This window comes from Heloderma suspectum, chromosome 5 (genome assembly GCF_057233095.1).
Source record: "Heloderma suspectum isolate Gila_16-S chromosome 5, 16-S_ref, whole genome shotgun sequence".
In the NCBI taxonomy this organism is placed as follows: Eukaryota; Metazoa; Chordata; class Lepidosauria; order Squamata; family Helodermatidae; genus Heloderma; species Heloderma suspectum.
Genome location: NC_139462.1, coordinates 36,089,827 through 36,104,193, shown reverse-complemented (window position 1 = coordinate 36,104,193; position 14,367 = coordinate 36,089,827). Strand labels below are relative to the sequence as shown.

The 14,367-nt window shown below is 44.9% G+C and overlaps 1 protein-coding gene across 1 annotated transcript in view; it reads right to left on the bottom strand.

The window, feature by feature from the left end:
* ARHGEF38 (Rho guanine nucleotide exchange factor 38) overlaps window positions 1-14,367 on the bottom strand; it is a 79,117-nt gene extending 64,750 nt beyond the window's left edge. Inside the window, exon 1 of the mRNA XM_084855764.1 lies at window positions 13,986-14,367. Coding sequence (XP_084711890.1) covers window positions 13,986-14,187 — 202 coding nt within the window. The 5' untranslated portion in view covers window positions 14,188-14,367. The remainder of the gene's footprint in view (window positions 1-13,985) is intronic.

Here is a 14,367-nt window from a genome sequence, read left to right as displayed (position 1 = left end):
CCTGCCCTGAGCAATGTGGAATGCTGAATAGACAGAGAGGTGGTAATGCTAGGTTTAAGCAAATGATTGGAGGTCTCAGATAATGATGATGGTATTATTTTCTATATTACCCAATAGCCAAGGCACAGGGCAGCTCACAACGTTTCATAAAGATAAATACAGAAACGACGACAATATAAACATTGTAATACAACTTTATAATAAAATGTGGTCTAAAAGTCTTTTAAGATACAAAATTTAAAACAGTTAAATAGCTTAAAACAATTTCAGTTCACAATTTCAAGAACAGACCTGTTCAAGACAGCCAACATAAGTGCCCCATCATATGCCAATGAACACCTGGGCATAGAGGACAATCTTAACCTGACACCCCAAAGATGACAGTGTTGGTGCCAGGCGGGCCTCAGTGGGGAGATCATTCCATAGTCAGGGGCCACCACTGAGAAAGCCCTCTCCCTTGTTACCACCTTCCAAGCCTCCCTCGGAGGAGGTACTCGGAGGAAGGCTCCAGATGTTGATCATAGCATCCGGGTAGGTTCATGTCTGAAAGAGCGTTCGATCAGGAATGGCTGTCCCAAGCCATGTAAGGCTTTTTAGGTTAAAATTCAGATGACTTCCTGATATGGTTACAGTCTTACAGGTACTGTGCAGTAAACGTTTAAAGGCAATCACTTCAACATGGCTAAGCAATCAAGAGCGGTCTGCTGGATTATGTGCTTTTCCTCCAGCCCCTGCTCTTCCTTGCAGGCCTTAACCAGAGTTAAGTCCCGTATTCATGCCAATATTAACAATGGTTGATGCAGCATAATTAGGGTTCTCTTTGAACCAGGGCTTGAAACATATCAGCAAGCCCTGGTTAAGAGGGAAACTTGTTAGCATTGACCATGATTAATATAGTCGCTGGTAGAACTCTAACCATAGTTAAGGCTGATGGTGTGTATGTGTGTGTGGGAGGATGAAGGTAGGGAGTGCCATGCAGGAGAAGTGGGGGTGAGGTAGCATATGATCCAACAACCCACTCCTGATTTCTCAGTCGTGGTTCAGAGACAGGACCTGTATAGATGTAACACTAACTAAGCAGCTACCAATGTGCCTCCCAACCATCTGATTCCAGCCTCAATAAAATGCAATGGAAAATATTCAATCTGAGAATATTTTTCTCGGCATAAGCCAGCTCTAAGAATTTAGAATTAAACCCATGCATTTTGACCAGGATGGAAAATGCTCCTGAGAGTAGCTGGACATTATATTTCCCCAAATGGAGGATGCAACGTTTCTCTCCCCACTCCTTCTTCCCAGCATAACCAGGGGCAGCAGAGCCCTCTTCTAAATATCACATGACCTGCAGTCCCCTCCTTCCACACTGTCCCTGGGGCTAACTAGTCTGGATTTGCAGACAACGTGTCTTCAACTTCTGGAAATTTTGTTCCCCTCCCTATTCTCCCCCTGCCCACACCCCTGCCTTTTTTAACATCTTGCCTGAAGAGATCTTAGGGTCTTGAAATCTTGCACAATTGTGGGACCGGGGGATCTTTTGGTTGGCCTAATAAAGATACCACAGAAGCATGGATTTTGGAATTTTTCTCACAATCAACACTCTTTGCTTTTTCTCCAAGAATAAAGTTCTCTCTAGATGTCCAGCATGTTTGAACAGAAGCAATACTCTAGTCCCTGACCTTGCATGAAGAGTCTAAGACTGCTGTGCTACTATCAGGTCTAGTCATAGATTTTTGATTAGGTAATCTAGAACTCAAGTCACCAGATTTTGCTTTTCAGTGAATGACTTTTTGCAATAGATATCGAAAAGCAAAGATCTGATTTCAATTCCCTGACATTAGATTCTTTTAATCGGTGTGTGAGTGCTCCCTGGGGTGTTGAAAGAGCCCATGAAAGGAGAGAATTTACTCAGGATGAAAGAAGAATATCCTTGCTGTGAATTGTTTCTGATGAATTCAGATGGGCATTTTCTCCCCTCACTGTGTGGTGATTTCTAAACTCAATGAACAAAGGAAATCCCTGTAAGGATTCTGCAAGCATTATTCTTTCTGAAAGCTATGGGGTGCATTTTGAAGTGTCTCCAAAGCATGGTGGTCACAGAATTTATTCATGTTGAAATCCTTTCCCCCAACCCTGATTCCATGGAGAATTCAGTACACGTAGGCCCAGTTCGCACATAATGACAACCCATGGGGTTTAAACAGTCGGTTGTCAGGGCTGAGTGGCAGCAAGCATGCTACCTCCCACACACTTGTTCCATCTGCTTTCAATCAAAAACCCAGGAACACCCATTGCTGGGTTGTTGTTATGATGTCTGAACCCAGAACTCTGAGTTGTTTAGGGGTTAAAGAACCCAGAGTTAACACAACAATTGCTCATGGTTTGTTCCTGAGTTGTTGGATAAAAGTGGAAGTGATGAGTGTGCAGGAGGCAAGGTGCTCACTCACTCCTGCTTGGACATGGCAATTCCTGCTTGTGACTGGTGTACAAGGCAGGAAAATAAGCCACAATGCCTTATTTTCCTTCCCTGACTGTGCAGACCTGACCAATACATCTCACCATAGTGGGAAGACTGTAACCGGATGACCTCTGAGCCTGTTCAGTTTGCTGTCCAGGCAGGAACTAAGTGTTCATGGAAACTCCCAAGGCCCCCGTTGCTCTCTCTTCTTATGGTTCCTTATCTTTAAACTGGGCTTGGATGGGACTGCTCTTCAAATAGGGGACTGCGCTCTGTAAAGTAGGAGACATGACTACACTAGCATGGGGGCACCTGGGGAAGGATCTCTGAAGCCTAGGCAGGTTGATGTGGAAGCACACAGTCCTTCAGGTACCTGAGTGCAAAGTCCCAAGCCGTGTAGGACTTTAAAGGTAAGCACCAGCGTTTTGAACTGGGCTCGGAAATGAACTGGCAGCCAGTGGCATTCTTCCAACACAGGCGAGCTACATTCAGCACAAGTGAGCTAGGTTCCCAACGATTGGTCCGAACTGGTACCCGAGTAGCTCCATTTTGTACTACCTGCAGTTTCTCTTCAAAGGCTGCCTGTGCATAATGCATTGCAGTAGTCCAACTGGGAGGCTACCAGGGCATGGATAACAGTGGCCAGACCAGTCCTCCCCAACCTGGTGTCCTCCAGATGTTTTGGACTACAATTCCCAGCACTACTGACTATTGGCCATGCTGCCTGGGGCTTATGGGAGTTGAAGACCAAACTTCTAGTGGGTACCAGGTTGAGGAAGACTGGACAGACTATTTCTGACCGCAAGGGGCCACATTTGACTCACTGGCTTCTGTTGGAAGGCGCTCTGTTCTCCTCAAGCCTCCTAGGCCTCTAGTAATAGGTATGGGTTGATAATTGTCCCCAGACTGCAAATATGACCCTCTAGGGGGATGCAAGCCTGTCTAGAACAGGTTGAACAGCACCACCTTAGAGCAGATGAACCAGCGACAAACAGTAACTCTCTCTTTTCTCTATTGAGCTTGTCAGGATCTAGTTGAGATAAGAAATGAGTTTGTTGTTCAGAGCTAATCAGTTAGGAGTGTCTGGATACAGTGGAGGCTGCTGCAATGGGATCTTTGGGACTAGATAACCTTTAAATCCCTCCCAACAGTTCTTTGATTCTCTGGAAGTGGTAAACACAGATGTCTCGCAAATATTCACATAATAGAAAGAGACTTGCTAAGCTGGTATTATTAACAAACAACCATATGAGAAGCGTGGTTATATTAGTACAGGTATCTAGGTATATTTGCTGTTGAATGTTGGTAACTTTTTGCTATCTTTTTCATCCCGGTTGGCACGTAACGGCAATTCCTGGGTGACGTGGCGCACAACCGGCACATGAGAAGCAGGAAAATAAACTATAGTGGCTTATTTTCCTTCCCCAATCATGCAAACCCAGTGCCCGTTTTTTAATTGAAATTATAGGAATACTGTTTAAGTGTGCAAATTTTATGCAAATTAGTTTCTTTTCTTTCTTTTTTGTCCACTTTTCTGGTCATGCATTTCCTCTATTTTGGCAATAAATAAGTGGCCACTGTACCATCTGAGCTGAGGCGGGGGGTGACCAGAAAGACTAGGAAGAAGACCTTCTCTGTGGTGGCCAGAGAACCTCGCCAGTGCCTACATTTATATTTTACCAGTGCCAGGTAAAGTCTTTTTTCTTTTCTCAGGCCTTTACCGTCTCGGTGGTTTTTAATTTGATTTTATTGATGTTTTTACTCTGCTGATTTATTGTTGTTTTCTGGTGTTTTTTTAATTATATTTTTGTTATTAGATGCTTTTAATGTAAAACTGCATTGGTGATCATTGAGTTGAACAGCAGCATAATTAATATAATATAATATAATATAATATAATATATAAAATATGCCACTCTCCACTGATGTACCAGAATTTATCATATAATAGAATTTGTACAAACAAACCCAGCTTTATTTCAAAACCAGTTTGATCAGCCATCTTATATTTTCTTACAATCTTATTTTAGAACAGTATTATTAGTTGTTTTATGGAGGGAGCAATCCTATCTGGGTCGATGGTCACCTCTGAGCCCAGGGACAACCGCCTATCCAGTACAAGGGTGAGAGGAGTGCTAAGGAGCAGATCTCCTCCTTGCTCCTCCCTGCCCGGCTTTTGCGGCTAGACAACTGATTTGGCTGCCTAACTGTGGGACCTCAGAGTGCGGGAAGCGGCATCCAGATGACACATAGGATGTGTCCTACTGACATTTCCGACTTCCGTGCCCTAGCATGCCCTCAGGAATGGCCCATTTTTGCTGCTCTGCACTCCTCTTCCGAGCGCAGAGCGCGGAGGCAGTGAGGGAGGGGGTGAGGGTCAGTTCTCACTGAACCGACCTATCCTATGGCCATCTAGCTGCTGATTAGCGGCCATAGGATTGTGCCCTAAATATATTTGGCCCATTAGATACTTCTTAGGAGATCTGACTTTTTGGTGCCTGGCTGGGTTGGCTCTTGGTAGTCTGTGAAAAATTTGCCCTGATCCTTTTAGGATATTGAAAACACCAATCAACTGAATTAACCTTTATTACCCAAAGGGGAAAAACTGCGAAATCTGAATAGGGATGTTAACATGAAAAAGAAAAAAACAAAGTTCCATGGAATCCATTATTTACCTATCTGCTGCTTTTTCCACTTGTGTATCTATGCCTGGAATATTACAGAATGTTGTACTCCTATTTGTAACTTGATTCTATCAAGAAACAAACCAGCCACTCCATCAGGCTATATATACACACGATGCAGTGGAACATAAAGCAATAGTGGAAAATGTATTGTAAATATAATGCTACTAACCTGCAGGGAGAACCTCAGAGTTAAAGGAAGTTTGGACTTAATAAATGGCAACCAATAAGGAAGGATCAGTACCTATCCACAAGGGCTATGAAGAAAAGACCCTGCCCTATGCAAACATTAGCTTAGGGAGGAAAGCTGCGCTCTGATGGGTTGCATATACCCGATGATGTTATTTTTCAAGCTTCAGTGAATTCAGTGCCAGCTTAAGTTGCTCATCCACTTAAGCTTCACTCACCTGTCAAATGTAAACAATGTTTGAGACACATCCACAGCTTCTATAAATCATTGAAAAGCGATTTCAGAAATTCTAATGAAAGGTAGCCCCAAAGGTAGCCCCATAATTCTAATGAAAGGTAGCCCCATAGGGGTCAACGTTCTCAGATAACCACCTTCTAAAATAAGGGATACTCCACAGATGGGGAAAGTGCCCCCCCCCATTACCAGCTAACTAGGGTCCTTCAGTCTGTAGGAAATGCCCTGATCGCTGCCCCCTGCCCAACCGTAAATGAGGTGAGGAGGCTGGGGATGCTAGACAGGGCAGTCTCAGAGGCTCCCCCCTTCCTTCCTTTGTGGAACTCCATCCCAGGAGAGGTGCGATTTGTGAATACCTGCAAATATAAGTTAAATACCCTTTTATTTACAAAAGCGTTTGGCTCCTGACTTGTTGGTTTTGGTGTTTTTAGGTTAGCATTTTATTATTGTATTTTAAAATGTTTTATTGTGATAGTTGGATTTTATTGTTGCTTTACTGGTGGTTTTTTTTATTGTTAATATCCTAAGATGCTCCGCTCTTTTGGGAAGAAGGTATAAGAATTTTCAACATAAGAATCATCATGAGGAGGAAGAGCAGGACGAGGTGGTGGTGAGTCTGGTGATGCGAAGTAAGACACAGTTTTTAATATGGGGCGTTTGCTAGTACTACACAGGACCTAAGTGGCTGCCTTTCTGAAATCAAACAACTGGATGTCATGTGTATAATCTGGATTGTCTGTATCCAAAGAACCATCTGTTAGGTTCTATGCAACGAGGGCATTCCTACTTACTTTCCTACTACAAACCATGATCTCGCTCTGAAAAGTGATTCCTGGCTCAGATGGGGAGATTCTCCGGAATGGCGTGCAGGACAGCATGGGCAACTACGGGGGTGGAAGGTAGGAACTGGTGGAAACTATTGTCCCTTCATGCAAGGGGCACCATAAAGCAAGCCACTGCAAGCTCCACAAAGCCAGGGCCAGTCTTTTGTTTATGTTACTCTGCGAATGGCAATGGATGCTGACGATGCTATATCACAAATAAATGATATGAAATAACACACTGGGTAGGACTCACATGCTGATGATTGGAACCCATACACTAAAGGGGTACTATTGAACATTAAATTGCTATTTTGGAAGTATCTTTTAAATGGCAAATGTTCATGTTGAAAATAATAACATACATAATTTTAAAAACCCTCCTGCTCTGTCTACAAAATTAAGGCTGACCTGTGGCACACAGTTGCTTGCAGTTAGCTTTTCTATTTTTGTTTCTTTTTTTAAACTAAAAGCAGCCTCTGGGGGCAATCCTTTCCTCTACAGATGTTTTTCCAGCTAAGAATTCCCCCTCAAGCTGCTTTCCTGCCTACACCAATGTGGTCAGATCAAAACATAAACAGGATCCATAACTCACTGCCTTTGTGTCTTAAGACTGTGCATTTGTAACATAGGAGTGGGTATATAGGGACTGATTAAGCTTCTGAAGGCCTTAATATGGGTTGTAAAGTATACAAAGATGTCAAGCACAGCTGAATTGACCTGCAATGTTATTCCAACTTTTTGGCTTCCATCTGATAGCTGGCTTTCAAGAAAACAATAAATCTCTGGACTATAGCTTAGAGGGTAGAGCATATGCTTTACATGCAGAAGGTCCCTGGCATCTCCAGGTAGTGCTAGAAAAACGTCTGCCTGAAACTCCAGAGAGCCACTGTCTGTCAGTGTTGACAGTACTGGGCTAACTGGACTCATGGTCTAACTCATGATAAGGCAGCTTCCTACATTCCTAAGATGTCGAATAACCAACAACACTAACTTAAATGCAATAGTTGGGCTTTTCTAAGCATAATCATTAGGGCTATTAAATAGATCAATTACTCTTTTCTAAACACACAATGGTGTAAGGCCTATTCAACTCACTAGGACTTACTCCTGAGTAAACACACAGAGGAGTGCATTAAACTTTTGATGGAAGTTAAGACATTTGCCCCCCTTGTAAGTTAAATTTATACCAGCCTTCATCAACCTGGTGTCCTCCAGATGTTTTGGACTTCAACTCCCATCAGCCCCAGCCAGCATGGTTACTGGTCAAGAATCTTGGGAGTCCAAAAGATCTGGAAGGCACCAGGTTGGGGAAGGCTGATCTCTACCACAGCCTCAGGCTTTGTGAAACTCAGCAGGGTGTCGGGTGTGTTTTATTTAAGCTTCCACAGCACTTTGAAATCTACCTTAAATCACCTAATCTGAATACCTGGCTGTGGTTCACATTAACAGTCAGGATGAAATAGATGTTGCAGTAAATCTAACTTTTTGCTCACCTATGATGTGTCTGGGAGAGAGCGCAGGACAGGAAGGCCTGGCATGCTGTGGTCCATGGGGTCACGAAGAGCCGGACATGACTGAACAACTGAACAACAACAATGATGTGTTTGTCAACAAGTTCTGTGTAATAGCCATGCTGGCTGGGGATGATAGGATTGTAGTCCAACACACCTAGAGGGCACCAAGTTGGGGAAGGCCAGTACAATTGATGTTGGCAGACTCCTCTACCAACGGAACTTTGTGCAAGGTATCATCTGACCTATTTTGCATGTCATGTGAAAAATGCCATCAATTGCTCTGGGAAAGGTATTTAGTGAGAACAAATCTGGGGCGTAACAGGCAAGCTGCTATCTTTCACCCTCTTCCTCACCATCTGCTGTATAAGAAAAATAGCACTGACCTCCATAAAAGGGCTGCTGTAGGGATCCCTGAGATGATAATATATGAGATAGGGCTGCAATGTGGTGCCCTCCTGATGCCTTGGATGGCCTTAGGGGTAGGTGAGCTGAGGTCACCCAGGGTGCTGAGCTGAGGGGGGCACCGAACTGAGCTTAGGGGGGTGCCAAGCTGAACTCAGTTGCTGTGTTTTTTTTTACTGTATTGTCTGCAGGGAGCTAAGGTGGGAAAAAGCAAGTGTCTGTAACCTTTCTTTTAAGGTTCTAAAGGTTGTTTGGGTACTAACTACAAAAATGGCCGTCCTTCAATTAGCTTTAAAGTATGTTTCTTTTTCAGTTTCCCCTTTCATGTCATTTGTGCTAGGTAAAAATCAGTGGAACACAGCTTTACTTTGAGGCAAGGTTACTGAGCACTTAGCTCTTCAAATACCATAAACACTATAAGCACTATAAAAATAATAATAAAATAAAGCCGTAAGCTGTAAGAGGTCAGCTGGATACCTTTTTTATTTATAACGTTACTTTATTATTTTTAAAGATAAAAACAATGGATTTTCTTAATTAAAGAATGCTTCCCGAAAGATAGGAACAAAGCAAAAAATATTATAAGTAAAACCTGTGATAGTTCGGCTGTCTTGCGTAGTGTACTGCTGCTGCTCAGAATGTGGCTGTTTGAACTTTGGCTTGTGCAAACTGTAGCACAGTGGCTGAGAGATCAAGGTTAATGGACATCACACCTGCAGCAGACCCCATAAATCCTCTGGGTGGCCCCGCAAAACTGACTACCTGGGGGCGGGGGCACCAAAGGCACTCTTTGGCCAGGGTGCTATTTATCCCAGGACTGACCCTGACTACAATTCCCAACATCCCCCAGCCAGCATGGTTGCCCGGGGGATGCTGGGACTTGGAGTTCAAGGCACTTGGAGGACACCAGGTTGGGGAAGGCTGCTCTATATAGTAATAGCGAACTTATACAGAAACAGCACCAAGAGGGAGGAATCAGCAGACTTGAGACAACCCCAAGGTTTGCAGATGTACAAGAATAAGTTGGTGGCATGTGTGTGGGGGAACCTAAGCTGGGGGGCAGAACCAAAACACAGTGTAATGAGGACTGAGCATACTCAGGAGCCATGGACTGCTGAGTGTCTGTTGAGAAGGATATGGAATGGAGTATCTTGGAAGAGAGCATAGTTGGCTGGCTGGCACACTGGACAGGATGCTGCAACATTCCACTGCAGGTCACAAGTGTTTGCTTGAATTACAGTGCAATCCTATGCATATCTACTGAGAAGTAAACACTATTAAGTTCAGTGAGACTTACTTTCAGGAGAGTGTGCATAGGATTGTAGCATTAAAATATCTTGATTGGTGCCTCGATTAATCAAGCAGTAGTTTTAACATTCTCATGTTCATTTTAAAATATAAGTACGTATAAAAAATGTAGATGCTGTATTGAAAGAGGCATCCCATGCCCACTCCCCACGCACACATTGTGTAGGAGGGAAGGGGAATGCCTCCTCTAAGATTATGCATCAATGAAAGTATGCTCTTAGAACTAGTGTTTTTCCTTATATGCAAATATATGCAGATTTAGGCTGCGGACCTAAGCACACTAAATATATGGAGTAAGCCCCACTGAACACAGTAGGAGTTACATGCATGGGATTGCACTGTTTAGTCCACTAAAACCCATACAATTAATCCGCCAAGACCTGTTCAGACTTCCAAGCATGATCCACGAATGTGCATGGCAGTGCAGCTGCAGGCTCCAGGGTTGGATCGGAGCCCAGAGAGCCCCAAAGCAGTTCTGATTGTGAGGAAGAGACAGAAACTGCGGGAGAGGAACCTGTGTGCTGTTCAGAGGAGCAGCCAAGGGGACAGCCCCTCCCGGTACACATTCCTGAGAGTGTTAGTGACCCTGGCAGGGAGAGGGAGGCGCAACAGCAGTCTCTGGATGCTAGGCGGCGGCGCAGCGTCAAGCGGGAGATGGCAGGCACTGAGAGGAGGCGTTCAGCCTGCTTGGCACGACGGCAACAGCGGCACCCCAATGCCCCACGGGAAAAGGGTGGACTCTCTCCTCCTAGCCCATAAGTACAGAGGTTTCCCACCTTCTCCTCCAAATGGAGATCAACTGATTCCTAAGGTTAGAACCCCCGAGAAGGCAGCTCTCTTAGGTCTCACTCGTAGGATCAAGCAATTAGCATCTGTAAGCATCATTAGGTTGAATGGGAATAAAGCCTTGGAAAAGAGCCCTATTGTCTGTGTGTTGATTCTGGCTACCTGAGGATTTCAGAAGGCAGCAGGGGCAACCTCCCGACACCGCCCCCTGGCCTGTGCATGTTGATGGAATGTGTGAAGAGCAGGGCTGGGAAAGAATTGGCCCTTCAGGTGTTGTGGACCCTGACTTCCATCAGCCCCAGCCAAAATGGCCAATTATCAGGGATGATGGAAGTTGTAGTCAACAACAACTGGAGGGCCACGGGTTCCCCACCCCTGCTGATGAAAGTCCCTGTATTATAGGGTGGCTATGTGTCCTACTTTACAGAAAGCAATCCTTTCTTTGAAGGGTCATCCAGTCCAAGTTTGGTTTAAAGATACAGAACCATGCAAAAGGAGAACAGTAGGGGTCTTGAAGCAGTGGAGGCTGGTGGCTCTGATGTCAATGGGGCCGTGGCTCTGCTCCGGGTTTCATTCAGAACCAGTCAGAACTCTAAAGGAGCTATCCAAGGTGCAGATAGCTCCTTTGCATCTGGCCACCCTATGCCTATTAGGGCTGCCATCTGATTAATGAAATCTAAAATCCTGTTCTGTTATTCAAAAAGTGTTCATTTGAGCATCTGAAGAGAGTCCCGCAGGATTTGGGGGTCCCTTGGGAAAGATGCTCTCAGTGGGACCCCTCCATGAGCACCCCCTCCTCCTTGCTGCCGTTGCCACTGCCCATTCATTTGCCTCTCCTTCAGGGCCAAATGGGCACCATCTTCCCAAGTGAGAACAAGATGTACAGGGCTAAGTACTCCTTCTCCTTCCCCTTCCCCGTCTCACAGCTCACTCAGGCAACTAGGCAGCAACAGCAAGAAGGGGGGGGTGGCGGAGGCAGGAGTCTCCAGGGGCTAGCAGGAGGGCCCCTACTAGGATTTGGGCCTTGGCAGGTGCCCAACGATGCTGTTCCGTGATGCCTACGCGTAGGGTGGCCTTTATGCATCACCGAAAGATAGGACAAAAGAGGATACAGATTTGCATAAAATCTGCATGTGTTAAGCTGGCATCGCACATGGGTGTGCATTGCTCCATTCACAGGATGCACGCTGGTACTGCCTCACTGCAGCATTTTTCAGAGTGGGCAGCAGGCAGGTGAGTGAGCCGGGGTGCGGTGTTGGAGCAAGGGTAGGCAACCAGGTGTCCTCGCAATGTGTTGGATCACAACTCCCATGAGCTCCTTCCAGCATGGCCAGGGATGATGGGAGTTGAAGTCCAATACACCTGGAGGGCACCGGGTTGTGTACCTCTGTGTTAGAGGACAGAACGGTGTTCCTATATGACATATCCTGCACCCCTTAAGCTAGGGGTGGGCAGCAAGTAGCTCTCCGGGGATGCTGGACTTCAACTCCCAGCATTCCTGACCAGTGGCCATGCTGCAGAGCCTGATGGGAGATGAAGTTCCAGACATCTGGAGATCTACCTTCTGCCTACCCCTGCCTTAAGCTAACCTCAGATGCAGTGGATGATGCTGTTCTATCCCCAGTACTGAAGCGAGATGCAACTGCTAGTCCATTTGGCTTCTGTACACAGAATGGGAGGGAGCACCAACTTGTCTGTTGCCTCAGGCAGCAAAATGTCTTGGGCGGGTCCTGCGTAGAAGAGGAAATTTCCGTGGGTGTAGCTTGTCATGCAAGCTACACCTGCAGAAATTCACTCTTCTGCACAGGTATTAACGGTGCAGGGGCCCTGTCCTCTTTTTCGCCTGGCCACCCTAATTATAGCAGTTGCTCTTTGAACAATTAGTATTAGCATTAAGTTGCACATTTACAAGACAACATTTCAGTTGCACGCTGGGCAAAATGGTAAGACCTAGTTCCCATGCAAATTGGGCCAGGTCCAACTAGCAGGTAAACTTCGGCATATATTGAGAGTGCACCAGGAACTAGATCATATGACGAGAAAACAGGTACTGTAATTACTGAATAGAAATGGGGGTGGGGTGGGGGTGGTCATGATATAAATCTCCCAGTATTGGCCTTGTTCTGCTGGTAGAGGAGATCACAGCATTAAGGAAGAGAGCAATTTGCACATGCGATGTTCCTCCTTGTGTCACAGGACTGCTCTGTAGAGCTGAACTGTTCTGCCAGGTAGCCTTTGCATATAAGGAAATGCAGAGTTTACAGTGTCCTTTAGAAAGCCCGGGGGTGGGGGGTTAGTTCTGAGGACAACACACACTATTGTTTGTCACAGAGATCTAGTTCTCACTGTGTGTGTGTGTGTGTGTGTGTGTGTGCGTGTGTGCGCGCGCGGGGGGAGCCTGTGGGTCATGGCTTTAGGGCAGTGTAGCCAAACCTGTTCAGTATGACATTGTAGTATTACAGACTACATTCCTCAAGGAAGGTGAATGGAAATCACACATACTGTAGTTATTTAAACCATTTTGTCTGCAATCCTATATGCACTTACTTGAGAATAAGTCCTAATGAACATAGTGGGCCTTTCATCTAAGTAAACACACGCAGAATACTATTTTAGAGCCTGCCCTATTATAGAGGATTAGGAAAGGCAATTTTAATGGAAGATTACACACACACACACACACACACACACACACAAATCTTCTACAGCTCCAGTTACAGTTAGATTTCTTTTGCTTTATGTGAAAGAAGAGAGTTCTACTGAAATCACTGGAACAACTTTAGAGTAAGTAGCATTGGGGATTGCAACGTGTACAAGTGATAACAACATCCTTTCTCCCCAAAGGGAATATATAACACAAAATGTCATTGTACTTATTTCTGGCCTCAAGGGCATGAGAGGGGGAAAATGAATGCTGTCTCAGATCACTTGTTTAAGATCCAAACAAGAGAATAACCAAAGCACTTTTCCCCAAGACAAACATTCACCAGGTCTCTTCCTGTTATTTGATTTTGCATGTAACCTGTTTCACAATATCTGCACATTTCAGTACATGTTTTAAATACATGCAAAAATGACACTTTTCTCCCAGTAAAGTATTACAGTGGGAACAATATTACGGTTATACTGTAAAAAGTTTATTTAATGACATACCTCCCCTTAGTGTGAGGAGTATTCCAAGTTGCCCTTCCAAGTCCCTTTTGTCTTAGTGGCTCTACAATTATAGAGAGCTCCCTTAAAAATATAAAATAAGTGCATACGCTCAGTATTATCTATTCTAGGATAATGCTTCTCTCCCCCTTCTACAGTTGCGTTCAGGATTTTGAGGACTATCCACCAATTTGTATAATACCTTCCAACACTATGCAAGATTTTGGTAATATATAGAACTGCTTGAGATAATTAAACTAATAATTAGGAAATGCAGCGTAGGGCACAATCCTGTGCATGTTTAGACAGAAAAAAGTCCTACACCTTCCAGCATCCCCCAGCCAGCAAAGCTAGCTGGGGCATGCTGGAAGGTGTAGGACTTCTTTCTGTCTAAATGTGCGTAGGGTTGCGCCCTTAGTCCTTTCCCTCTCACTTTACCTTGTAATTTCTGGCTGTATTCACTCCTGTCAGACTGGCTCCTCCTCAGCGTCCCAGAGCTGTTGTGGTCCCCAGAAATATTACTTTCCACCACTGTGTCAGTCTTCCTCCTCTCCAGCATGTACAGCCTGTGCCTTAAAAAGGTCAAATTCTTTTTCTTGGCCCCCACATTTTCTTTACCAGCAGAATCTCTGGTTTCCATTTCCAGAGGGAGGCTGCAGGGAAATCCCTTCCTGGGCCCACTCGCTTGGGAGAAAAAGAAAAGAAAGGCTAAGCTGATGGTGCGTTGTGCCGGCTTGTTGCTTGGGTGAAAGGAACAGCTCCTGGCATTGATCAGCTGTCTTGTTCCAAGACCTGCCTAAGTTCACTTCTTACCTGGCTC